Source organism: Neopelma chrysocephalum, unplaced genomic scaffold, assembly GCF_003984885.1.
Source record: "Neopelma chrysocephalum unplaced genomic scaffold, ASM398488v2 Primary Assembly neopelma1_22b, whole genome shotgun sequence".
Lineage (NCBI taxonomy): Eukaryota > Metazoa > Chordata > Aves > Passeriformes > Pipridae > Neopelma > Neopelma chrysocephalum.
The window spans coordinates 7,152,690-7,180,289 of NW_020897690.1; the positions used below are offsets into that span (position 1 = coordinate 7,152,690).

Sequence of the window (27,600 nt, forward strand, 5' to 3'; positions counted from 1 at the left end):
AGGCAGTAGCCAGGAAATACATATCTACTGTTGACTTATCTACATTTTTTAAGATATTGTTTCCTGGTTTATTTTCTGTGCTAACAAAAACTTTAGTCAAGGAAGGAAGTTTTTATTAGATCATGGTCTTTTCTGTAGTGATCAATATCAATGTGTTGGATATATTGCAATAATTCATTAATTTGCTTTCAAAACTGATTGCTGAGACAGAAAATCTTACCATTCTTCACAAGTTATTTTTTCTGCTGTAATGCACAGAAATTATGATACAAATGTGGCATTTTTTGTACTAGTGATTCCATAATGGACAACTAGAACCTAGTTTTCAAATTTATTTAGCAACTTAATAACATTTAGTGCCCCCAAAAACATAGAGATTAACCTTCACAATATCTGTCCCTAGTTACCATTGGAGAAAGTGAGATAAAAAGGCAAATTAGCTTCCACAGAATGTAGCTGCAGAACTAGAATTAAACTTGGGAAGTCATGAGAGCCAAGTGTTTAAGGCACAGCGAAGGTGTCACAAGGAATTGAAATCAGAGTAAGATATTGGTTGATTAACACTTTGGGAAACCTGTATATTTGTAGAGGAGGTTGAGGATCTGTGTAGAAACATGGGTATCCATTTAAAAAATCTTCAGTCATGTACGTCTTTTTATATGATCCAATTATATCACACTACATGTAACTACCAAACTGGTCTTATTTTCTATTTCTTTTTTCCCCTTGTATTACTACATGAAGGAATTATTTGTAAACTTAGATCCAATGCTCCTGGAAGTACTTTATGAGACAAAATACCTGAAAAAAATGCATTTTGAAGTTCCAGATGTTGTCCTTGTCTTGTATGCAGATGAAGAACAGATTAAAAGACGTCAAATGGAGTAAGTGAACACTTTTTGGATTTGTTTCTCATCTGCAAATCCTTACCTTTGAGTCGGTTGCATATGTTGCTTTTGATTTATTGTAATTTTTCTCTTTGATGGAGTTTAATTGAATTTTAATTGCTTTTCCCTGCATTTCCATATTAATACTGTTAAAATGCAGTTGTTCCTATTTACACACATATCTCATTACCAGAAACGCCTACATGTTTTTGTTTTGTTACTTCAGCAGCTGCTCTGTAAGTGGAGCTCCTAGGTACCTCTAAGGCATCTATGCACTTTAGCATAGGGATTACACTCCAAAATATTACAGTTAACATCAAAAGCTTTTTTTTTCTGTTGGAAATACAAGCTGGAATTTTCCACTTGATTACAGCACAACCCCAACATTTATATAGCTAATACATCACCTCAGTTATAGCATGCTCTCTCTCCCCTGTTGAATATCTAAAATCACTTTTGTTGATTTTAAATAATGTCTTTCTGTTTAATAGTCCAAATCCCTGCTGCAAGAGTTTTTTTCATTCTCAGGGATCCTGATTATTAATCACTAACTCTCTAAGCAAGAATGATCAGTCTTTAAAAAGCAATGCTTTGTGAGGAGCATTTCTAAATAGAATTGGACAAAAAGAGACAAAGTTCAAAGAGTTTTATAAACACTTCAATTCAACCCCTCCTCCCTTTTTCTATTGTTAAAATTTTTAGTCTTTCACTGTTATAATGTGACATTTTTCTGTGGAGTGTTTAAGGACAAACTAACCATGAATTTTTAATGTGCAAGGCAAACTCTGTGTTACAGACGTCCAAAAAGCAACAGCCCCAACTTTTTCCATTCAACAGGAAAAAAAGTACAGAAAATGTTTGCAGTAAAAAGGGAAACCCAAATTTACCTTTGACTTAAAAAAAGGCTTCAGACTTACTCCCCAAGCAAAGAAGAAATATTCAGAGGCTGTAGATTTTTAATTAACAACATCTGAAAAACAGTGCTGGGTATATTGTGAATGGGCTATCTCAGTATATGGTTTGTAACAATGTTGTCTACAGGCATGATTTTAATCTGGCATAGAACATAACTATTGTGGGTTTTTTGCAGCAGTTCTTGTAAGGAACCCATTATATATCTGACCTTTGAGTTATATTTGCTTCTAATTCTTGTTTATGCAGCTTCTTTGTGTAGCTCCATTTTCATGGAACTATACTGGTAAGCCTTTATTCAGAATTTGGCCTCTTTTTCTTTGGGATTTGGTGTTCTTTGTGGTTTGGATCTAGGTTTCCCTATAAACAGCATCATTTCATGCCATGTCTTGTGAGATAGGAAGAAGGAAACAAAAATGCCATGTTTTCAATTTTCTGTTTATTTTTCTTTTTTTTTAGTTATAATTAATTTTTCTTGGAAGAGAAATTCTCTAAATTGATCACAGTCACTTTACTGGAGGTACTTATTTCTCCAGTCTGGTTCTGCTGTTGGTAAGGAGAAAAAGGCTTAGTTGGAGCTAGGAAGAACTGGGAAGAGTTCTTGTTTTTAAGGTGGGATCAGAACTTGCAAATCTTGTTAAAAGAAAATGAGTCCAAACTTCTGTATGTTTCAAATATATAAGTAAAGCACATTATAAAGATGATCATGTCTTTCAGACTCCAGAATCTGCTGAACAGTTACAAAGAATGTCTGAATGGGATTCCTGTTATGCTGAAACCACTGATGAAGCCATTTATAGGACAAGTTGAGGATGCCCTGACTCCGGGCCTGACGCGGCTGTCATGGACTTCTTTGAACATCAATAAATGTATGTAGCAGGAGAAGAAGTGGTAAATTGTTCGTAGTGTTAGGTATCTGAATTCTGTTTTTATTTCTCTGGGAAAAATATGTTTGTAGACTGAACACTTCAGGTAGATAATTTTAGCTACAAGAATGTGAGATGAGAGAATGACCATGGGTGTTTTAATAATATCTCTTATCTTTTCTATAAAAAAAAATCTTTGTAACTTATGCCAAACATCCCAGAAGTGACATGTCTGAAATCAAGGTTGGAGATTTCTGCCCAAATCATATTTTTTTTCCAAGAATGTTTTTCCAAGAAAACATTTTTTGTTTTGCTCAATGCCTACATTGAGCTTTTTCTACACAGCCAGTAAGATACAACATTATCACTATCAAATACAACATACAATTGATTAACTGTTGTAAAAGTGTCATTGAAATGGGCATATGTAAAACCATCAGCAAGACTTTTATATTGCAGTTTTGTGAGAAAACAATAACTCATGCTTGTAAATCAGTTTTCAGTTGAAGTTGATTGATGTTAGGCTTTCACTTTTTTTCTTCAAAATGAGAAGCAGCAAGATAAACAGGAACAGATATGGTCTCAATCTGAAAGTGAAATGGGCACAGGTTTGTGCAGCTGTTCATTTGTGACTCTGTCATGTGGCACTGGTGCACAGGGCTCTGACCTGTGCTTAAGGCAGGGCTGGTCATCTTCAAGCTTTACTTGACCTTTGCCTCACCAGAGCACAAAAACCAAATGGCAAGTGGTTTTTATATTTGTTTTTTAGCTCTAAAGTGAGTTTTTGTCTTTGGTTTGCATAGTTTAGTAACACATCAAAAGGAAGTTCTTTACAATATTCTTAATTTTTTTATTCCTTTAGATACTCGCTGCCATATATTAAGTATCTGAATAGCTATAATTCAGATTGTAATGGTTCTTTGTTTCACCATTTGTCTTGGTGGAAACTGGTCCTTTTTTTAACAAGTTAGAGATTATGTAGCAAGAGTATCTGGGCTGTTTCCTGCTGCTGCATCTGAAAGGGAATTCTTTTCTTGAGTGTATGCACCATATATTTTTGAAGATGTACAACGTCTAACATGCCCAAATGTACGTTGGACGCTTACAAGGTAGCCATTCACTGTACAAAATAACTATCTACTGCCAGCAGTGTGCAGAACTCACTGTGCATGAGCTTGAAATTTCATCCAGAAGTATGGGGGCCCATAATTGCCTTCTAGACTAAAACTGAGGAGATGAGGCAGGCAAATGGATTTAGGATTACTTAATTTGTATATATAAAAAAACCTAGGGCATTTGTTGGGTTATTTGTCCATTTTAGTCAATAAAAAAGACAAGCTCCATCATTAACTTCCTAATAGTAATAAATGAGGTTTTCCACTTAAAGCATCGGTAGTTGGACACCATTCTCACACTGCTGTGCCTTAGATGCCATACTGATTTCTTTCTACATACAGTAGAAATATATATATGGTGCTATGTGGTAATAAAAGAGACAAAGCGTGTCAGATGATATATTTCTTTCTATTTTGTAGTGAAAGTATGAAAGGGAAAGAATTTTTCCAGTCTATTCAGAAACAGCTGTTTCTACTTTTAGCTTAATAAACACATCTGTTAAAGCATTTAGTTTATCTCTTTCCAAAATAAGTTAGATCATTCCTATGAAAGAAGAAATCTAGTGGTTTAACAAGGTTGCATTCTTGCCTGGAGTAATTTTAGCAATTTAATTTATAAGTGAATTACAATTTTAAAAGTACCACATTTTGCTGTATGTGTATGTATGTAGGAGGACCAAAATAATTTTGGACACTGGTATTCTTTCTGTTTTACATTAAATTTTGTTGATCCTTTTCACTACAAGGTTAATACCAAAAAGAAGAGATAGTTTGAAGGACATTGTTCTATTTGTTATAAAATGGTATAATTTAAAGATTCAAAAGTAGAGCAAGTCCATCATGTTTCTGTTTCAGGCCTTTATTGCATATTTCTTTGCCATTAAATCTTCATTTTATTGTAATACCTGGAGGGATGAGGGTGGGGGTGGGAAGGGGAGATGAGATCTGTATTTTGCATTATTTTTTTTCATTTTGTTTTCCTTGCTTAGTTATTCAGAATGTTTATAGTACCCTGAGGGAGTTGGACTATGTAGTCAAAGAAGCGGCTGATACCCTGGAATGCAGAATTGAAAGAATTCTGGAGGACATGTCGAACACTGCTCTGATAATTTTGCCAGAAGATAAACCTATAGATGCGATCTCTTTCCTGGAACAGATAGAAAAACTTGCTATCTCTTCTTCCGGCAAACTGTCTCAGTAGGTTTATTAATTACACAGATTTGAAGGCCATTTTTCTATGCATACAAACTTTTCTTTTAAAATTTTATTATAACAGAGTTTTAGTTTAAAGCAAAATGATATTCTTAGAATGCAAGGGAGAAACTCCAAAGTATCTTGGACACAGCAATTGTGAAATAGCATCTGTAGTGTTTAGCATTTCTTATGGCATTCTAATCAGTAGCAAAAAAAATGAAGACGGATAAGACTTGAAATCTCATTCAGGTGTTAATTGCTTTAAATTTCTCCACATGTTAATTGCTTGTTTCTTAATGCTTCTTCTTTTTATTTTACTAATTCTGATTTCACAGATTATCTTACTGCATCATCATGATAAGCCTGTTTTATTAACTATTGCTGGAAAAAGCTTTTTTTTAAATTATTATGAAGTCCAGTTGAATCAGATGTAAGAGAGTCTGACAGAGTCTGACAAATGAGTTTCTTGTTAGTCTGCATAGTTTAATATCTTAAAGTCTCTATATGCCCTAGCAATAGGAACAAACTGAAAAGCATCAAAAGGGCATTTCCTTGCACATAATATTCTTCACGGTGCAATGGAACTGAGGATGTGTGCCTGGAAAATAACAAAGGGTATTCCTTACATTTGATTTCCTGTGAGTGACTGTAAGGTTGTTTTTGTAGACAGAGTCAGCAAGTGGAATGCTCTGTGTATGAGCTTGTAGATAATCTTAAACACAGGCTGAAAGCAGATGCCGGAAGAACTCTGGAGGTAAGACCTCTACAGTGTAAAAAGTAACCTTTTATAACCTAGTCAGATACTTGATATTTCATTTATGTGCTGGGTAATATGATTGTTTTCCTAAGAGTTTCTCTTTTACTTGTCAGGATTCGTATGCCTGTACACATCTTGACATCAAACAGAAAACACGCTGCCAAGAATGCCTGTCCTGTGCTTACTATAATCTGGTGGGACAGCTTTGTCAGAAGAATACTGACTCTTTGGTTAGATGTGAGTCTGTCTTTTCCAGATATGTTTAATTTTTTTAACAAAACTTTGAGATTTTTTCCCCCAAAACTTATTGTGGTAAAAAAATAACTCCACTTAAATATTATATTTTTTTAAGGCATGAAGATTTCTTTAGAGTCCTTAAGACATCGATTGCATGTTATTGACTCTAGGTATCAGATGACTAAGGTTGTAGAGACACAGAGGGTTCCTTTGTTCAAAGCTGAAATTCAACTGGCTTTTCCAAATGTTGTCTTGAGACCAAGTCTTGAAGATATTCAGGTAACAAAATAGTTGCACATCTCAGTCATTTGTGATAAAACATGTATGAATGCATTGTTTTAAAGCAATATGTACAAGTTTAATCTGGTATAAGAATTAAAAGGAGGGGGGGAAAGATAAAAAGTCACTTGAGTTCATGACAACACTGGATGCTAAGCACACAAAGCCAGGGATCATGTTTGTTATGCAGACCATTAGAAGGAACTGTTTTTCTAAAAGCTCAGTAACTCAGTAATTTACAAACCTCTACTTAGAGGCAAACATTTCAAAATGAATGCAAAAATAAAAATGAATGCCATCAATGCAACCTGATTGATTTCCTGGTCTCTTCAAACTCTTTCAGAATATAAAATCAGTTTTAAAGTGTGATTCATAAGTCAGCATTCAGAAGTAGTAAAATGTAAAGAAAAACATTACCTGCCTGAAGACCTAAACTGTGAAAAAATTTGAACACTCTCTTAAACTTATACTAATTCAGCAAAATTCTTACACTTATACTTGCAATGTCCAGTGATGTCTGAAATTATTCACAGAGTATTAGTTCTTCATGGTGTTGATTTGTGGACTTTTCATTTAGCATGGTGACTGTCAAAATCAGTGTTTGAATTATTTCTCAGATTTTATTTGCAGCGTTCATGATGTTGTCGGTAAGAAATCAACCACAAAGTGTGATTTTAAAATGCCAGAGATAGAAGAAGTTATATAATAATTTATAAAGCTGCCTGTAGAGATTATAGACTATACCATCACAATTCAGACAAATGTATCCAGGCATTCTGACATGAATGTGAAAACTATTATTAATAATAAATAACTATGTTTATAACCAGTTTAAGGGGAAATAGTACTATAAGTTATGATCCCCAGTGATTCATGATTACTGTTCGTAAAGGTCTCTTATGTTCTTATTTGAGAACCACATAAACTTGGAAGGACTGTGATAAAACTTTATGGAGTACTCTTTCCCCTTACAGAATGTATTTTGAGTGATCCTACTTCATGCTTATTAGACTATTTCCTGTAAAGATAGAGGTATAATTTTTCAATTTTGGTGTTATTTGGAGGATCCTCCCCCACTCACCATTTGTCATAGTATCTCCTAGTGCTCAAGGGGAATGTTTTGCCTTTTCAGAGTGCTGTAAACAAAGCAGTAAATACCATATTATCAATAGCCAAAGATATTCCCTTGTGGAAATTTGCTTACTTACATCATAAACAGCAGCAGGTGCGTATTTTATTTTGATTATTTAAAAAATTTGTTATTTTAATTAACATTTCTTAAGATTATATTCTCTACCAATACTTGACTTGTTACCTGGTGGATAGTCCTGGTTCTTAATCTCTATACCAAGTCATTAAACATAAGAGTGATAATTCATAAACCTTATGTTTGGTGGTTTCTAAAATTAAAATCAAAAGTTGCTTTAAAAAAATATTTTAAATATGCTGTTCAAGTATGATGATGATAGCATAGAACCATTATCTATGTGTACTACCAGCTGAATATAAATTATCAGTCTTCCCGGGCAAAAATTATATTTTAAGTTAAACTTTCAGCCTACATATGGTACCTATAATGCTACAGTAATTATTTGTATATAAATATTTTAACTGGCATCAAAATTAGCACTAAAACCTTGGAAAGGTCTGAGGTCTAGATAGAAACTGAAATTTGTTGAAGTACAAAAATGCACAGTAATGGTAATCACATGACCTTAACTGTCTCATCTGGTAATACAATATACATCTATGTAGATCTGTGCTAAGAATTATGTTTGTAAAAATATTTTTGTGTCTATCTGACATGAAAAATGGATCAACTCATTTCAATGGAAAAAAAACATTCAAGTCCTCCAAATAAATAATAATTAAAAAACAAACAAACAAAAACTAGGAGAGAGTGGACTGAACTCAGTTTTATCAAGCAGAATTGTTTACTTATTTTCAAGCAGCCAACCCTCCACTGCCTCCAGGACTTTTTAAGAATGGGTATAGATTGTAATTCTACACTAAAGAAAGCAGGAAGACATAAGAGTTGTGCAGAAGGAGAAAATAACACAACTGTACTTGTATAAGGCACATATTTGACTGATGTAATTCAGAGATGATTAATATAGAGCTCTGCATGACAATTTTTTATGAAATGAGCATTAACACTAGAACTATAGTTCTGTGAAAATCCAAGCTAAGAACAGAGAGTCTCCCTGTGGCTGGTATATCTGCACTTTCTGTCAGTTCCTAGAAGTACTTCATTATTGGTTCCTGGAAGTAGCTCATTATTGGGCATGCCATAATTTAAAAAAACCAAAACCCAAACAAGCTAGTGGACATATGTTTTTTCTTGTTTAAATTATGCCAGGTTGAACAAGCTGCTGCTGTAGAGCTAGGTGATGAGAGCAAACTCACCAGGATGGTGGCACTGAAACCTTTAGACAAGCAGATCCTCGAACATAAGGATGTAAACAAAGTGGTGATCCAACTAAGTACTATTATTTTATCCCTTAAAACTGAAGCATTGGATCTTCTGAACAGCTTTTCTGAATTTTCAAGCATCTGGAACAAGGTTAAATACATATTTAATATAATGTTGCTATGTTGTGAAATCTAGATAAATTAAAAAAAAATTACTGGTTGTGTAAGGAATTGCTCAGTAGGATGCATTGGTTTCATGGTAGCATTCATATACCCATAATTTCTCTTCTGCTCTTGTGTTGACCAGAACTTGCAAATCTTTACCAATTAAACCATCTAAGCAAGAAAGCAGAAGAAAAAAAAGAAAGCAGAAGAACAAAAAAGAATGTTGGAGCATAAACAAGCTTATGCTTTCGAATGCTTATGCATCTTTCTCACAGCATCTTGTCTGCAGATGTTATAGAAAAGAACAATTTAGCAGAATCTCTGAGCAATTGCAGACTACAAAGCTATTCCTGAATATGAAACTGACTAGTTTTTCTCAAGTAATTGCTGCTGAAAGATATTTTTCTATTTCTTCACACACACACACACACACAAAAATATGATAAAGTAAATCTAGGAAATCTTTCACTAATAAGGATTCCAAAGCTGAAGTGAATTTAGGCTGGTGGTGGACTTATCTTCATTAGGAAATGGGTCCAGTCACATAATGGTAAAGCTCCAAGGAGTGTTTTGGCAGGAGATACTTCATGAAATAAAACCTTGTATACCTTCTGACTAGTGAAATTCAGCTCTGTGTGGATGGACAACTACTGGTCTTACCTATCAGAGGTGCTTCAGTCAGGCCAAGAAACAAGCAATTAGAACAGTAGTAATCTTATCTTTGTAATGGCTGACTATTTTTAACTTCCCCTTCCTAAATCAACTCATAAGTGACCATGTTCCCACAGCTGACTCTTTTCTCCAGGCTGAGATAGGGCATTTTCACCTCTTCATGACTTCTGAGGTTCCAAATCTTAATGCTTAGTTACCTCCGTTTTTTGAGATATTGTTTGAGCTAGCCACGTGTTGATAGTATGTCATTTCACCCAGACAAGGCATAATCAGATTGGATGATGCAGTAGCATGATGTTTCTTTTTCACTAAAATCTTCTAAAGTAGTCAGTTAATCTGCTCCTTGAAGTTAAATTTCCTCAGAAGTTGGCACTGTTCCCCCTGTCTTTGTAATCTCTGTGGGACCATTGGGAACTGTCACTGGTAACTCATTGTTGGCCAGAGAAGTGCAAGCAGATTCTCATGGACCTCACAGTGCAGACTGTATGAGCTGGGTAAAGATCATTTGTCTGTAACTGAACTGAGAATCTAGCACATTTCTTGAGCTGGTGACACTGATGTTCTCAGCTCTGCAGAAACTGGCCTACCTTATGAAAAGGAAAGATGCTCAGTGCTCTATTGCCTTTGAACAACCTTCAACAGGCTAAATGCTCTCTCTTCCCTTAGATCCATCCTTCCATGCCAAACTGTGATTTCTTCAAATGGCCAAGCCATCTGTAGCTAGAAACTGCAGTTAAATATGCTGGTTCAGGAAGACTGAAGATGACTGAGTGCGATTGCTCCCATTTAAATACCTGTTAGAGGATGCGAGCTGCCTTTGGGAGGTTGCAGGCAGAAGGGAGACCGGGAAGGAAGTATTTCCAGCAAAGTTTTAGCAGCTACATTGTAAATTTTGTAGTCATATTTGTATGGATTAGGGATATCCTGACCCATGTCAGTTTTTGAGTTAGATAGATTTCAAGTTCTATAAAGCATACTGTACAAAGAGTGAGAGTCAGGAAAAGCAGTTCAAATAAAATAATTTGTGTTTATAATAATTAATACTTATATCTTCAGTTCTTTTAGAGAGAGAACATTTGTGTTTGCACAGTACATCAGGCAGCTGAGCACTCTGTAGGTTATTGTAATACCAATGCTAAATAGTCATTAAAATAAACTTCTCTTATGTAGGATCCAGAGGAAAAAGTGAAGGAATTTATGGATACTAAACCAACAATGGCTGAATTTCAAACTCAAATCGGATACTTTTCTGTAAGTATGTTATCTTTAATAAAAATGAACTGTTCAGTTAAATTTTAGTGAAATTAAAAGCTGAACCCTTGTGTTTATCTTAGCAATTAGAAGTGCAAATCAGAGAACTGCCCGATCACTGTGCACTGCAATCGGTGGATATTGCAACAGAGCCATTGAAAATAGCTTTAATTCAGGAATGCCGCTCAAGACAAAGAACGTTTGGATTAACTTTGAATAAAAAGTCTGCCACAGACATGGATGAAATTTATTCATTCATTGAAAATGTTAGCAAGAGGTTAAGCAGACCTATCCATGACCTTGACGATGTACGGGGAGCAATGGAAGCACTAAAGGAAATCCGAGAGAATGAGATTAAAATTGACATGACAGTTGGACCTATAGAAGAATCTTATTCTGTGCTTCATAAACACAATCTGCTCTTTCAAGATGGAAATACAGAAAGAGTTGATGGGTTGGCCTATGCCTGGAAGAACCTAAACTCACAGGTATTGTAGCTGTATTATTTCTCAAGTCATTATTGTCAGCCCTCTTAATGTTGAAATTTTAGAACAAACCTATTTTCCTAATTAAATTTTTTGTGCTTTGTTTCCTGCGTCTTTTGTGCCTGATTTTTCTCTTTGTCTGCATATAGGCACAACAGGTTGAGGACTTGCTGCTGAAGGTACAGCCAGACATGAAAACAGATTTACTGAGAGGTGTTCAAAAATTCCATATTGATACTGCAGAATTTTATAAAGACTATAATGAAAAGTAGGTAACCTTTGGTGCAATACAATTATACTTCATTAGTGATTGTTTGAAAATGGTGTATCTAAAGGGCTTCAGAAAATAAACACAACACAGCCTCGCTGTATATATGACACCTGATAAAAGGCCTAATTTCAGATTAATGTAAGATAGATACACAGTCTTACTGTCACAGATTCATTACCATAATTTCAATGCTGAAGTCAGTAAAATTCCATAAGAGCTAATTGGTTGGGAAAAAAAGTAAATCAAATTCTCAATCCAGATCCAAATTTAAAGTTTTTTCAGGAGTCTAAACTCAACAAAGCACTTCAGCAAATATTTAATATTAAGTATTTAAGTAATGCCTTCAATGTGACTAGAGATTCCAGTTGTGGGTATTTCTTAATATACTGAGTCTTAGTCTTATTTTTAAACTTACTTTGGCTCTTTTGAAAATTTAAATTGTGGGATATTTGTGATTCATTGGGCACTCCTACAGTAGCAACAAAGAAGGAAAGACAGGGTTTGGCTTGCTGTGGTTATAGGTTAATGATTCTGGGACAGTATATTCACAGTGTGTGGCTTTTGGCAATGAAGTTTATGTCAGCAACTGACCCTGGGCACTCACTGCACACCAATAGCCTGTGAGCAGTGTGAAGCAGCTTTATGTATGGCCTCTGCAGGCTGCTGCCTTGATGTTATGAACAGAATTCAGTTCACACATAGAGCATACATTCCTGGATGGCCTTGAAGAGTATCTCCTCTTCTCCTAGGTCAGGTGCTTTTGCATTAATGGTCCAAAAGGTAACCAGGTACTTGGCTTCAACCTTCCCTTCACCAGGAGTGGAAGTTCTTGCAGGCACACTAGCAGTACATTTGAGCAAAAGCTTTAAGACTCCAGCTATAGAAACAAGGTGAAATTTGCACCTCAAAGGAATCTATTGGAGCAATAAGTTGGTAATGTGGATACATGCATACATAGTGCTGCCTGCAGGTCTACTCTCAGAGTTGTCCAGAGGAATTAGTGGAAATACCCTGTGGCTGAAACCAGCTGTAGGGGTCCTGAGAGCACCCCCTACTCCTTAAGGTTGGCCTGGGCTCAGGACCAACTAAGAGCTAGTGCCTTGGAGAGCTTCCCTCTTCCTTTGGTGGCAGAGGACTCCCATGCAGCTCTGCTGGGAAACCTCAGCAGGGCTGAACCCCCCGGGATCTGCTTTTAAGTTGAGACTTCACTGCTTGGCCCCTGACCTACAGCTCCAGCTCTGCCATAATCGTGCCTGTGCCCAGCCATGGACCCTACTGAACTGAACATGGATCCCACTGCATAGACCCACTTCTCAGCCTGGAACCCACTGGACTGTGTCTCATCCTAGCTACCTTCACTAGACCTGCTCCTGACCCTGACTTACTGACTCACCTTCCCTGCTTGATCTTCATGCTGTGTAATTATTGTGGACTTGCTTAAAGATCTGGACTATCATTTGAACCTGACTACCATCCCCAGACCTGCCCTGCTCTTCCTGCTGAGGTACTGTGGGATCAAGCCTTGGCTGCCTCTGCTGACTGTGTTACTGCTTTCATCTGCCAGTTCCATTTTCCTTCCCAAGGAGCCAGCCTGCTCTACTTCGTGATCCCCATCTGCCTGAATTTCTTTCTGGAAATAACCATGGCACAACAGAGGGTGGCATACTTAGAGTTCTCATCCCAAAGGATTATGATGTAGCCAAAAAGTGGTCCCAGGAATGAAATCTGGGGATTGCACCCAGTCCTACAGCTGAGATGTGCTCATTAGGGAAAATAATATTTTTTCTCTTATCTTTCTGAATACTTAATCATAGTTCTAGTACCAGCTACCAGAATTTTCACTCCAAAATTATATATCTGCTATCTTTCCCTTTTTACAATATAGATTAAAATAATTATTAAAATGTATTTTACAGAATAAACAGAAAATAACAAAAATAACAAAAACATCTGTAAATTATTTTAGCTGTTCATAATATGTATGGTAACCCAGATGAATTTTATTATTAGAAAATAAATTGGGCTTTCTTTCAAGGACTACTCAGTATGTAATTTTGGTACACTGAATATATGTGGCATTTTTTCTTTTAGTGTCTTTTGTAAAAAATTCTAGAAAAAATGGTAGAAAATATTAAATGCTATTCAGTAAGTATGTTCTGTTGTGCTGCTTTCTGAAACCCATATAGTTGATACTTGTACTCAATTTGCTTTGGGTTTTACAGGGGCCCCAGCAAGGAGAATATTCCTCCCTGTGAAGCAAGTGACAGATTACAAATCTTTCAAGCCAAATTTGATGAACTATGGAGGAAATATATATCTCTCTCTGCCGGGGAAGAATTATTTGGTCTTCCTATTACAGGTAGTTTCTCAGGGGATAAGGATACCTGTTCCTAAGACATTAAATTTTTCTTGTGGCCCTTGCTAAATGCATTCAGTGCTGGATTCATTGCAGAAAAACTCCTTGCAGTAAATTATTATTGTCTTTCCTATGAAAAACAGCTGTGTGAAACTGGCTTTCAGTCTGCACATACATAAACATCAGGTGGAAAAATATTGCATCTCAGGGTCCAGATGCTTAGCTCTCTTGCTTTTTCTGTTCAGAGCTAAGCACATCTCCTGTCAGTATTCTGCCCTGTACAAATTTGGGAAACGTTGCCAAAGAACTCAAATTGTCCCTGCTCCAGTTACATAATGAATTCCCTTGGGCTGTGCAACTGATCTATAATATCCTTATGTCTCATAGTCAGACACAGTTCATTTGGAAGACTATGGTGTGAACTGAAGTTAGAGCAGAATACATGATAAGCACTTTAATTTGTACATACTAAATTAAGCATACTTTCCTGTCTGAGGGCATATGAAATAATCACAATATATTTAACTAGGAATTCCATTAAAGATGTCAGTTTTAAATGCTTTTATTGTCCAATATATTCTAGATTTTTATTTCAAAATAAATCCCCATCCCCAACCTCTGCTTCTTTAGTAAATAGTGTAAATTGAGATAGGGGATGTTTTAGTTCTTGTCTAAAACTACATTGCATTCCTTTGCCATTTCATCCACATTTTCAACATTGTCTCCCTCACAGAGCTAGGTGCAGCATCTCAGTTGTAAGATTCCATCTACTGTTAGAGAAGAATATTTATTAAAAAGCAGCAATCTAAACAATTACTGTGCATCAAAATCTGATGTTTTTACATAATGTAACTGGAAAAGTTTTTCTTACTAGACACCATCTAAAAAACTGCAAGTCAGATTTCATACATTTATTAAGTACCATTTTTAGAAATACATGGATTTTTATGTTCATGAATACATTTGTACTCAATTAACACTCACAAATTTCTGATTTTAAAATTTGAAACAGCATATCCTGAACTACACAAAATTAAACGTGAACTTTCATTACTTCAGAAACTTTACAGTCTTTATAATACAGTTACTGCTAGCATTGATGGATACAATGAAATGCTTTGGAATGATTTAAATATAGAAAAAATTAACAATGGACTTCTGGATTTTCAAAACAAGTAAGTTTTTTTTTGTTAAAGTGCATAAAATTTTTATTTCTCAGCTCTGTGTGTTAATTAGCTCATGAAAATTGCTCTGAGGAGCAAAAACTGTTGGTTTATCTCAAGTTCAGACTTGCTCATGTGTTGGGCACAACTGCACTGTGGTGCAGTATGCAGCTAGAATGTGACCTTACTCAGCTAATCTGTGAGTCACTTTAGGCTTGTTGGGGTATACTGACGTGGTAGGTTGCAGCTTATTTAATAAATAATAAGGTGCATAAACCTGTGGCAAGGTGGTTGTAAGTATAAATAACTTTCATAGCTGATCTTCATATAATACTTTATCAGTGATTCAGTTTACAACTTTTTAGTCCATGATATTAGACAGAATTTTGAAGCTACTGTCCACTTCTGCACATTTGTCTGAATTGTAATTGTTCTTTCAAGAAGGGTAGGTAGCCACATTAAATTCTGAGGGTTTATTTATGAGGTTGGAGAGCAATAATGTTTTCCACATTAAATGTAAAATAACTTCTAGTTGAAACCATGCTTTGCTGAAGTCGGAGAAATTGTTCCGCTCTGTTGGTAAAGATGCACCTCTTGCAGACCCAGACACGCATTCTCCAGTGTGACCTCAGAGAGGCTTCACTTACATTTTGGTATTATTTGAGAGACTGAGATCAAATCTGTACTTTTCATCTCATCTCAAATCTTTGAAAAACATAGGAAAGGTTACTTATGCTCAGAGGTTTTGGTCATATGGTTTTTTGATTGTGCCATCATTTTAGCAGGGTCCATTTCTGTATACACTGAAGGAGGAAAGTGGAGATTTTCTTCTTTTTCTGGAAAAACTGACTGAACTGCCTTCTAGTCATTAATTTGAAAAAACTCTAAAACCTCTTTTTAAAAATAATACTAGAAATTAATGTATGTGAAACATATATACTTCTGCATTTGGACAATGTAAGTCTTGATCTCATTTCAGTAGAAGTCTGGAATCTGCTTTGTGATTTTTTCTATAGTTAACATATTTTACAGGTTGGTAGGACTCACTTTATGCTTCCTTCTTCAGAACTCTGAAGGAAGCCATTGCATGGCGATAGTTGTGAGTTATGTGTTTCTCTTTGTACTTCACGTGAGACTTTTTTTTTCTCTCAATTGTCAAGCTGTTTTGAAGCAAGATGACTACCAATAGACAGTAAATGCTTTTTTTGTAATAAAAGTCTAACCCAGTACTATCCTTTCTTTGGCAGCTTGCTAGCATTATTGCGTTAAGCTATTATCTTCAAAGCTGGAGAAATTTAAACAGTGTACAGGGAGTACATAGAAATAGCTAAGATGGTGTGCTGTGTTATGAAAGAAGCAGGAATACTGGAAATGCAATAAGTACTTCGGCCTAATTGTAAAGATACATGTAGCTCTTTACTGTAGTTTTTTCTACTCCTTTAAAAAATATTAATATAATAGAAAACCTAGAATCATGAAAAGAAGAATAAAAAAAATAACTGTAGGTGGAAATAAATCCTATTAGAAAGCAATAAAAAGGAGAAATATTTAGAGAAAATGCTGTGGTAGAGAGCATTATAGAAGTTTATAATAACATCTAGAGGGAAGTTTCCCTTTATGTTTTTACTGTAATACAGTGTAAAGAGAATGTCCAGTAAATTTAAGAAGGAAATTTAAACCTGATCAGTGGAACAGTTTTTTAACATAATATGCAGGTAATAGAATTTGCTATTAGAAAATATACTGCAACTAAGACAAAGGAAGAAATTATTAGTATTAAAAAAAATGCCATTTTCATTACCAAGCTAAGAGATCCCATTTCTAATAGCCATCCCAAGACAAAGTTTGTTAGAACATTACTTGCTGTGCCTCAGGATAGAAGTAGCCAAGAACTGCCTCTTAAAGCCTTATCGATCCAAGGCAGAGTATAATTTCCCATTCTGCAATGCTTTTCTCTAGCCTATTTACTACTATCTATTGTTGGATTCAGGATGAAAGACCATAGCAATTATTGTAGTGCCATGACAGTATGCATATGTTCGTGTACCTCTTACTAGCAAGCAGTGAAGAATTTGCATATGCTCCAGCATTGTGTGACAGATCTGCCTGATTTTGAGCTGTGAAAAATTGGAAATTTCTTTGAAGGATTTTTTCATTATGAGTTGGTTTTATGCAGCTTTTAGTTTCTGGAATTGAGCGGTAAGAGAACTGCTGTCAGTCTTTGGTCCGTAGCTTTGGCAGATGAAAATTGGCATGACTTGTTAAAAGCAAGAGGAGCTGTGACAATTCACAGTACAAGAGGTTCTTAATTTTCAGTTTCTTCTTAAATTGTGCATAAAGATTTTCTTTAATTATCTTTTGTACAAACTAGATGTAAAATAGGGCTTCTTTGATTGAAATAGAAGTATTTTTCTGTTTGCAAGCAGACTAGTTTTAGTTTAGGATGTACTTTATTTTGCTTGAAAAATGTATTTTGTTTAATCATTTTACCTTTTTACAAAATCAGGTGCATTTTCAATTTTTTAATAACACAATGACACTGCAAAAACTTAAGTTCAAACATGGGTTGTACATCAAATTAACTTCCTATATTTCAAACTGAAATAGAAACCAAACCATTCCAGTGTGATCTGTACTGTCTTTAGCAGTGTTTCATACCTGCAGCCACAAGCAATCAGCTGTATATAATGCCAGCTTGCAACTGGATTTATATTTACAGTCTACTGGTCCACTGGTTGAAAAATGACAATATATTGTACTATTAAATGGTAGATTTTACTTGTTAAGAATAAAATATTTCTTCTTTCTTTTTGTGCTTTTTAAAGAATCCGAAAGTTACCAAAAGCATTGAAGGAATGGCAAGCTTTTCAAGACCTAAAAAAAAAAATTGATGACTTCACAGAGACCTGTCCTTTGCTTGAAATGATGACAAACAAAGTATGTTCAGCATAATAATTTGGAGATAAGATTTACTTGAAACACTCTACTGAAGGCTATCATATATGACCATAAGATGCTTTCCCTAGTTCTTTTTTATAGATAAAAGCAGCTATACTACGACAAAAATCTGGTTAGGCTTAGTTACAGAAAAGTAAAACAAAAGACTTAATAATGTGATTACAAGAACTGTTAATGCTTTCAGTGGAATGGAAATCAAAACTCTTGTGTTTGCTAAACAGATAGAGTACAAAAGTATGTGATCATTCTAGTCCTAAAAATAATACAATTTTTAAAAAATCATCCCTATGGACTTTTCTAGGCAATGTCGTCACGACACTGGGAAAGAATTGCACAAGTAACTGGGCATCACTTTGATGTTGACTCTGAAAGTTTCTCTTTGAAAAATGTAATGGATGCCCCGTTATTAAAATATAAAGAAGACATTGAGGTACATGTACTCTTCTGATGTTTATTTTGTTTGTTTGTTTTTTTTTTTAAATTAATAACTTGTGATTTGGGAGTCTGTGCTTTTGAAATCCTGTTTCTACTCAGCTTTGTAACGTTAAAAAATTTAGTTGAAGAATTCCTTTGAAAAAATGGAGCCTTGTAGTTGGTAGTAGCACTGATGGTTAGTTTATTTTCTTTTCATTGTGGAGAAGGCTTAAATGGATAGATGGTATTACAATAATCCTTCCACAGAAGGACTTCTATTGTTTTAGGGATAGTGTGATTCTGTCATGCTTCTGATTTAGAATCTGCCTACTTATGTATTTTTTTCCCTTTAAATGTATTATCAGAGAGAAAAAATAGTTGATGTAAGACTGATCCTGTTAAGTGCTGAAAATCCTTGGAACATAGGAGAAGTGGAGGATATAGGATTAAAAGAGAATGCGGTTCTTTTGTATTTCAAAAGTGACTCTTCACAAGAGCAGAGAGATGAGAAGGCTTATGTAGTGTGCACAAGCTACAAAGCTCTTGTCTCCTCCATTTTAAGGACAGCAGTTATCTAGCAAGTCCATTAGCGTCATGCTTGTTACCTTTTACCAGAACAAAGCATAGCTAAAAATAAAGAAGTAAAACCCCAACAGTTTCTAACTTCAGTTCTGTTGTCACTTAGCTATATGTGTGGTCCCTCCAGAGTAGTGACCTGTTTTGTCTTGATCCACAAAGGAACATATTTAAGACAAAAACATGAAATAAAACCTCTGCTGTACCCAATTTCCAGGCAAGAATTGTGAAAGGTTCAGAGTTCCAGCTTTACACTTCAGGAAACACTTTGAACCTATGATAGAATCCAATATACTCCTGAACCTGCATTTGGGGTCCAGTCTGAGTAGCTGGTCCTTTTCTCTTTGATGCAATAACCAGTTTTATGACAATCCTGTCCTCACTGTCTTCAAGAGGTAGTTGACAGTTGTATTGTCCATCTACATTCTATTCTTGGACTATTTATTGTCTTGATTGGTAATGTGTGTTTTCCTTAAATCCCTGAGTTGGTTTATTTGATTTCAAATTTTAATACATACAGAGAGGCAAATTCTGCCTGCCTCAGTGCAATGAATTTGCCTGAAAATTCATTGACTCAGTGAATTTTGTGCGTGCAAGGTGCCAGTACTAGTGAAGATGGAGTATAGCCCATAAAATGTACCTGTTACAAGTAATACTAGAATATAGTCTTGTTTGTAGTTTAATAACTTTGAGTGTTTCGATGCATATTTTCATTAACAGGAACTTACACTGAAATTTGGATCTAGCCAATAAATTTTAATAGTCTTTATAGCTGTGCTTTGTATTAGTCTTACAGGAATGTAATTTACTATTTTAATTTTACACAGGATATCTGCATCAGTGCTGTTAAAGAAAAGGATATTGAAGCAAAATTGAAACATGTCATCAGTGAATGGAGTACCCATGCTTTCACTTTTAGCCAATTCAAAACTCGGGGAGAACTCCTTCTGAAAGGATCAGATATATCAGAGAAAATAGCTTTGGTGGAAGACAGCCTCATGATACTGGGGTCGCTCATGAGCAACAGGTACAAAACTTAATAAATGCACATACTGTGTAAATCTAATCAACCCTCAAAGTAAACAATGATCATTTTATGTTATTTTTTTCCCTTTAACTCATGTTCATACAGATATAATGCACCATTTAAGTCCCCGATACAACAGTGGGTTCAGAAGTTGACCAATACTGCAGAGATAATTGAAAACTGGCTTACTGTACAAAACCTCTGGATTTACCTTGAAGCTGTGTTTGTTGCTGGAGACATTGCAAAACAACTACCTCAGGTATACTGATTTATGATAACAATATGTTGTACCAAGGGATTGCCACATCACAGAGTTTACTTGCCAGTACATATAATGCATATAAGCTTTGTCAGCTGTGCATAGGCAGTTCAGAAGAAGCTTTGCCAAACTGGTATCTTTCTCCTAATAAGGGGTTTCATATCATTTTAACTCACCACAGTTCAATCAACTGGATCAATTAAGTTCTGTAACTTAACAGAACCATGATTGTTGGGAAATTACTAGATATTAATTTATTTTTGGCCACATATAATTAAAGATTGCAGTTTCCCAAATTAACATAAATTTTTGTAAGATAAATAAAGGTTTCTTAACTGTTGTTCAAGATAACAGTACTTTTTTTTAAAGTTCAGGAGATATATTTATGTTGTTAATGCTTATCAGAGAATCAATGAGCAGTTTTTGCAGATGAACAAATGCTGCAGCGCAGCTGAGCCATTTGATAACTGCTAAAGCTACTTCTTCCAAGGATGATAGATACATGAACCAATATTCTGGAAAAAAGCAAATGTGGTGACTGTCTTTAAAGAAGTAGGAGAGGGAACAGCTTGATGGAGGAGCAATGATAGATGAGCGGGCTTAATTCCAGTTTCTTGATGAGTATTTCAACAAGTAACTGTTAGCATCTGGAAGTTAACAAGGAGATGAGTAACAGTCAGTGTGGATTTGTTAGGAACAAAACATGTCAAAGCTAATTTATTTTTAGGGTGGGTGAGAAGCTTTGTGGATAGAGGAAAAACTCTAGTTGCCATATATCTTGATAGACTTTTGACATTGTCTCTGATAGTACTGCTAGAAAATGAGTTTTACCTTGCTGGTATGTAAAATGAAGGCAGAAGAGTGGAATGCATGAACAGCAATAACTGATAACTAGAATATTGTACCTGGTTTTGGCCAAAGAAACACAGAGACAAATTTGAGACAGCGTAGAAGAGGGTGGTAAGAATGAGAAACTACCCAGGAAGGATAATGCGCAAGAAAACATTCAACAAACTAGGCTTGTTTGGTTTGAAGAAGAGCAAAAACTGAAGAGAAGATATGATAAGTTTTTTCAAAATATAAGAGTTGCTCTCAATAGGAAGCAAAATATGTGTTCTCTATATGTGATTAAGGCTAGATATTAAAACAGAGTCACCAGTTGCAAAGATTGCCTGGAAAGGCTTCTAAATCTCCATCATTAAACATCATTAAACACCTGACAGACAGATTTTTTGGGTATGACCCTGCCTTATGGCAGACAAATTGCTTTGGATGGTCTTTTGAGATCTATTCTAGCTCTCAGAAACTTTATTACTCCATTACCATTTCATTTGTTGTAGGTGAATAAAGAGTTTTTAATGTCAATATATCCAGTGTATAAAAATATTTATTCTTCAGCTCCCAGTTGTCTCCCTTCACCTACTATACCTCACAAGCACAGCAGCTTCAGACTGTTTATACTGGTTTTGTTTGTCAAGTGTTACTACTAATAACTTAGGTGACATTGTCTGTTGCTATTAGGAAGACTAATTCCTGGGAAGGCTGCTGTTTGAATTTTCTGGTGTGTATTGGAATCCTTTTATGTGGACAATTTTGGTGCCCAACAGGAAGTAAAAGACATTTTCAGAGCTGTCCCAGTGTAGTCTTTCTCGTGCAATTTGAACTCTGATCATTATAAGCACTGATCATCATAAGCATGCCTATAAATATTCATGCATTAGTCCTGCAAAGAATACTTGAACAACAAGGGAAATATTAAACTGTTACCTTGTCTCATGGAATTATTTAATTTTTAGAATATGACAAACATGAGGAAAAGCTAATGTATTTATCATGTACTTCAGGAAGCCAGAAGATTTCAGAACATTGATAAATCATGGCAGAGAATTATGCAGAGAGCCCATGAAACATCAAACATTGTGCAGTGCTGTGTTGGAGATGAGACTTTGGCACAGCTATTACCACATTTGCTGGAACAGCTGGAAGTCTGTCAGAAATCACTGACTGGCTATTTGGAAAAAAAACGGTTAATATTTCCAAGATTTTTTTTCATATCTGACCCTGCTCTTTTGGAAATCCTTGGTCAAGCATCTGATTCCCACACTATTCAGGTACAAGTAATAAGGCAATATGTTTTTATGGTCAATATTACTAAGTGAGGACCACGAAGGATTTTGTTATTTATTTGAGAGAATTTCTTTCACTGACAGAAAGATATACAGAATTTTCTAATACAGAATTTGAAGACAAAGTAAGAATGCCATATCTGATCAGTTTATTCAGGTGTTTGTTTTTTTTTTCTGATTCTATTGTAGGCACATTTATTAAGTTTGTTTGACAATGTTAACAGAGTGGGATTTCATGAAAAAAACTACGACCAGATTTTATTGTTTGAATCTCAAGAAGGAGAACGGGTCAATATTATTGAACCAGTTTTAGCTCAGGTAATGAAAATATATATTGAAGTTTTTCATGACTTGATTTAAAGTAGATTTATGTTTTAGAGACCAACAGTATCACATCATGCTATTATTTGACTAGCTGAATGAAAACCTTCCAATATGAACATCAAGAGCAAAGACTAGAAAGGACAGGACATTTGTGTCATTTTGTAACGATTGCTTTACCTGTTTTCTCAGCAGTACTGCTGCGAAGTGTCAAATCCACCACATATATCTAGAAGGGCAGTGGAGCAGAAAGAGGAAAGGAATCTTTTAAAGATTCAAGAATAACAAAGAGGGAAATGGGAGTCTGAAGCACTGGGATAAAAGTCACGTAGAGCTTTTGCTCCTTGTGAATTATTCATAAACTAGTTCTTTAAAAGTACTTTCTTGTTTATTTCAGGGCAATGTGGAATTCTGGCTAGGTCAGCTGCTGAATGGGATTAGGAAAACAATCCACACCATCATTAGACAGGCATCAATGGTCATTAACGATTCAGAATTTAAGCTGTATGACTTTCAGGCAATGTTTCCCGCACAAATAGGACTTCTGGGAATTCAAATGATCTGGACCAGAGATGCAGAGAAGGCACTGAACAGTACCAAAACTGACAAAAAGGTAGTACTTAATGAACCTTTGGGGATTTATGTACTAGTTAATTAACCAGAATAAAAAAGAAGCTAACAGGAAAACAGAATGATATAGAATGTGTTAAGAAGTCACACCTCCTCATTATCCCCCAGCGTGTGCTTTAGAATTGTTCCTAATACTGTGATTTTTCTGTTGTTCTGTTGCTGCAGTCAGCTTGGGAAGGGACAGTTTCTCAGTTTGGGAATATGGGCCATCTTGTCCTATTACTTTCCGAAAATCGAATTAGGAAGCAAATAAGAGCTCCCGAACTTTGAGGAAATAACTGTGCTTTGTGGGCATTGGCCCACTCTAGCCAAATGTATTAGATTCTTCAGTGGATGAGCTCTTTTTTTAGGGAGGGGGAAAGAATAACAACCTTTTGAGGAGGTGTTTGTTTAATCTCAAACACGTGAAGAAAATGCTGTTAACAACCAAGGTGTTATTAGTAACACTGAATCTATGAAAGGGGAAGGATAAGGTGTGAATTAAAGAGTTGCATATTACCATTAATCAAGACTATAAAGTGAGATTGAACAAAGAACTAGTAACACAATCCTGCCATAAAAGTAAATGCAGGGCAATGGTCCTGTGCTGTACTTTGATACTGAATGAAAGTATCAAAGTATCTAGACTATGGAGAAGATCATGTAGCGCTATATTTTCTGCATTGTACAAAGTTTTAAAAGGGTATAGATCTGGTTTTAAAATGGGTATAGACCACTCCAGTTCATAGACTAACTAGATGCCAAGATTCTTTTGCATTAATGAGAAAACGGCTTTTGGTTTGGGTTTTCTTGGGGAGGGGGGCTGAACTGTGTGTGTGTTTGGGGGGCAGGGAGGTAATTTAATTCTCTGTTAGTTTTAACAGTGTTTTTAGCATTTTTTTCTAAGCAAACAGTGTGAATTTTAGGCTGTGCATATATTTACAGAAAGCTAGTGTGATTGTTCTCTCACAAATTTGAAACAGGAGTATAAATGAGCTGCTCTTTCTGAAACCTTAGTGCTTTATAATTTATTGTGTACCAGGAGCATCACTGACAGAGGCTGATGCTGTTTGCATAAACCAGTATTGTATTTTGTGGAATTTTGTAACCTATCTGGTACCACAAAATAAATCATTATTTTAGCATTGGTATGTAAAATTACACTACATTTCCCCCCTCCTCTGCTTAGAGGATGTGATAGATCTCCAGGTTCCTGTTCCCCCTAAAGAGTAGATACTGCTTGGGCTGATACATAAAACCCAAAACCAGAGACTGATGGTTCTGAATATATGCTGGGATGCAGTCAGCTGAATGTATAGTAAAAGGAGCAATTGTCTTGGAATAAAATCTTATAATGTGACCTGTTCGCCTAGATATAACCTTATTGTACTCTGTTGGGTAAGAATGCATGCATGGAGGGCAAACTGAAAATCCAAATTTAGGATTCCAAGCCTAAAAAATACAAAGCAGAATACAAAGGTCATATGTTTGCAAATGTTTGTTTATTTTTTATTCTAAACATTGGAAGAACAAATGATGTTTATATTAATATGTATGTTCTTGCTGTATGGAAAAGGTAATGCACACAACAAATCAGAAGTTTTTGGAACTTTTAAATGATTTGATTGACATGACAACACACAATCTGACAAGAATGGAGCGCACAAAATATGAAACTTTAATTACCATTCATGTGCACCAGAAGGATATCTTTGATGATTTGGTAAGTTTTGGGAAATCTTTAGGGGACTTTCTGTAGAAGGTTTTGCACATATCAAAAAATGTAAAACAAATCTTGCAATCTCTTCCCTTCGAGTAGCTCTGACTTTAGTTCTGTGATAGAGCATATCAGATTTAGTTTGATTTCATGCAGAGATAAGGGTGCATTACATATAGGTATGTTAGTAAGTTCAGACTTCAATTTTTAAAATGATTGTTTATACCCATCATGCACAAATTCACTGTGAGCAAAAGAATTTAACTTTTAAAATTGAACTATTCTCTCACCTTGAAGATTTAATGCATAATTTGATTGAAATATCAGCATAAAAAAAAGTCCATTTACTACTGCTATCAATCATGTAATTTCCAGGCCGACCTATGTATTGATTTAAGGTAATAGTTATTCAAAGATAAAAGCAGTGAGGCTCCATATATTTGAAAAGGGTAGCAAAAATAAACAGAAGAGATATTTTAAATTTTTTAATAACTAGGTAACATCAGGCTTTCTTTAGATAAGTATATTGAGTAAATGAAAGTATAATTATAAAAATGGAAGTAGAATAATTTTCAAAAAGCTTGCGTGATGCAAAGCCCAATAATTCTATACTGGATTGCTTAATTTATGCATATGTTAGGAAATAAAAATTAAGTGCATGTGTAAAGAAAGATAGAATATAATAAAGAAAAATACTAAGAGCTAGAAAGAAAACTCCTGGCTCCTAAGATAGGCATGGGGTTTTATACTCTGCCTGTAGTTTTGAATTTATTTTCATCATTATCTTCTTAATTGGACATTTCATTATAAATTAATTCAATGTCATATTATAATAAAATTAAATCACACAAAACTGGTTAAATTTATAGGGCCTGTATGTAAAATAAAAAGTCAGGCGCAAGTCCAAAACTGGGGAAAGGGTTCTTAATTGGTAAAGTAATATTATCCTTCTCTCTCAAAACATTCTGTTCTCTGCTAAACATATGCTTTTGTGGTTGAAATAAAGTACAAGGAAGTGACTGAAATTCCAGAACCCCCTCTTCACATTACACTGTGTTTGCAAGGCCAATAACTACGATTACACAGTCTGTAAAAGGCTGATGATTTTGAGATCAAGTGTCAAAAATAATGAATCAAGATTTATTAATATACCACAAATTTAAATATGTGTGTGACAAGTACATACTAAAAAATAGATCCCAAATAAAGCACATAGACAGGTCTACAATGAATACATATGTATACAATGAATTCAAATGTTGTCCACAATTTAATATTTCTGTGAGTAATGGCATGGGTACCATACAGTGTAACCAGTATTGTTACTTCAGTTTTTAGGAAGTTTTCCATCACTGTTCTTCAATATCTCTGTAAGACACAATTCATAATCTCTGTGCACAATACAGGGTAAAATCAAAGTGGTCAGGAGATTTAGAGGAGGTCATAGGCAGGTTTGAAAAGACTATTCTCATGTCTTGACTCCTGACAGATTCTGTACTGGTTCTTTCAGGTCAGGAATTTGTATGAAGTAGGCTTTTTTTTTTCTGTATGGAATTTAAGATTAATTTTTTGTACGGTTTATTTCTGTATTAATGATTTTTCTTTTCCATTATAGGTCCATATGAACATTAAATCTCCATCTGATTTTGAATGGCAAAAACAGTCTCGATTTTATTTTCTTGAGGACTTGGATAAATGCATTATCAAAATCACTGATGTAGAATTCACCTACTGCAATGAATACCTGGGGTGTACAGAGAGGCTTGTAATAACTCCCTTAACCGACAGGTAGTTATAAAAGCAATGCAGTGCATAGTATTGGAGCTACGATTTAATTCCTTTGACTTAATAGCCTTAACTTTTGTGTGTGTCAGAATTAATTAGGTTGCGCTACAGTGCTGCAATATTGCTGGTGAACAGCAGAGGCCAGTGCTCATATATTCAGCTATCGAAAGCGGGTTGACTTCTCTTTGAGTGTTTGCTTGAGCTATATTAGGTGTGATAGGCATTGAAAAACTTATTTGTGCTCAAGATAAATATACCTAAACTCCATACACTTCACCAGCCTAAACAGAGTGGATCTAAAAACCAATATATTGCTGCTTTCAATAAAGTAGTAGTTGCATGAGAATTTGGAATTATGGCAAGCGATTCATTTGAAGTCACCCTGGAGGAAAAAGCAGTAACTCAGGACATAGCATTGAATAACTAGGGTCAGTATGGTTTTAAACAAGGCCTATAGAGAATTATAGGACTACAAACACAGAAAAAACTCTGAAGGCATACATAAGGAGAATTTTTTGTTGCTGAAATGTTAGTTATACAGCATAGTTCATACTCCATTAGATGACTATTTTCCTCAAGTAGTTGGTTAGTGCTTCTGCTAGGCAAGAGGCAGGGCTGTTTGCTATGCCAGAGCTTGTTCTTTTAGATGTGGATAAGAATGTCAAAAAACTGTGCATATTCAGTAATTTATGGAGTCATAGAATGGTTTGGACTGGAAGAGACATTAAAGATCATCCAGTTCCAACCTCCTTGCCATGGCCTGAGACACTTTCCACTAGACCAGGT

General features: G+C 35.2%; 1 protein-coding gene across 7 annotated transcripts in view; it reads left to right on the forward strand.

The window, feature by feature from the left end:
- Positions 1-27,600, forward strand: part of LOC113965613 (dynein heavy chain 5, axonemal-like) — a 156,934-nt gene that overhangs the window by 23,146 nt on the left and 106,188 nt on the right. For 6 of the 7 annotated variants that reach the window (XM_027679275.1, XM_027679284.1, XM_027679294.1 and 3 more), the window contains exons 20-41: positions 745-884; positions 2,517-2,668; positions 4,770-4,977; positions 5,641-5,728; positions 5,845-5,968; positions 6,084-6,247; positions 7,380-7,472; positions 8,607-8,810; positions 10,667-10,747; positions 10,831-11,235; positions 11,382-11,500; positions 13,726-13,862; positions 14,872-15,034; positions 17,848-17,959; positions 18,282-18,410; positions 19,798-19,997; positions 20,103-20,256; positions 22,101-22,367; positions 22,572-22,700; positions 23,101-23,316; positions 24,889-25,035; positions 26,645-26,817. In XM_027679275.1, coding sequence (XP_027535076.1) covers positions 745-884; positions 2,517-2,668; positions 4,770-4,977; positions 5,641-5,728; positions 5,845-5,968; positions 6,084-6,247; positions 7,380-7,472; positions 8,607-8,810; positions 10,667-10,747; positions 10,831-11,235; positions 11,382-11,500; positions 13,726-13,862; positions 14,872-15,034; positions 17,848-17,959; positions 18,282-18,410; positions 19,798-19,997; positions 20,103-20,256; positions 22,101-22,367; positions 22,572-22,700; positions 23,101-23,316; positions 24,889-25,035; positions 26,645-26,817 — 3,605 coding nt within the window. The remainder of the gene's footprint in view (positions 1-744; positions 885-2,516; positions 2,669-4,769; positions 4,978-5,640; positions 5,729-5,844; positions 5,969-6,083; positions 6,248-7,379; positions 7,473-8,606; positions 8,811-10,666; positions 10,748-10,830; positions 11,236-11,381; positions 11,501-13,725; positions 13,863-14,871; positions 15,035-17,847; positions 17,960-18,281; positions 18,411-19,797; positions 19,998-20,102; positions 20,257-22,100; positions 22,368-22,571; positions 22,701-23,100; positions 23,317-24,888; positions 25,036-26,644; positions 26,818-27,600) is intronic. The other variant, XM_027679304.1, reaches the window with a different exon arrangement.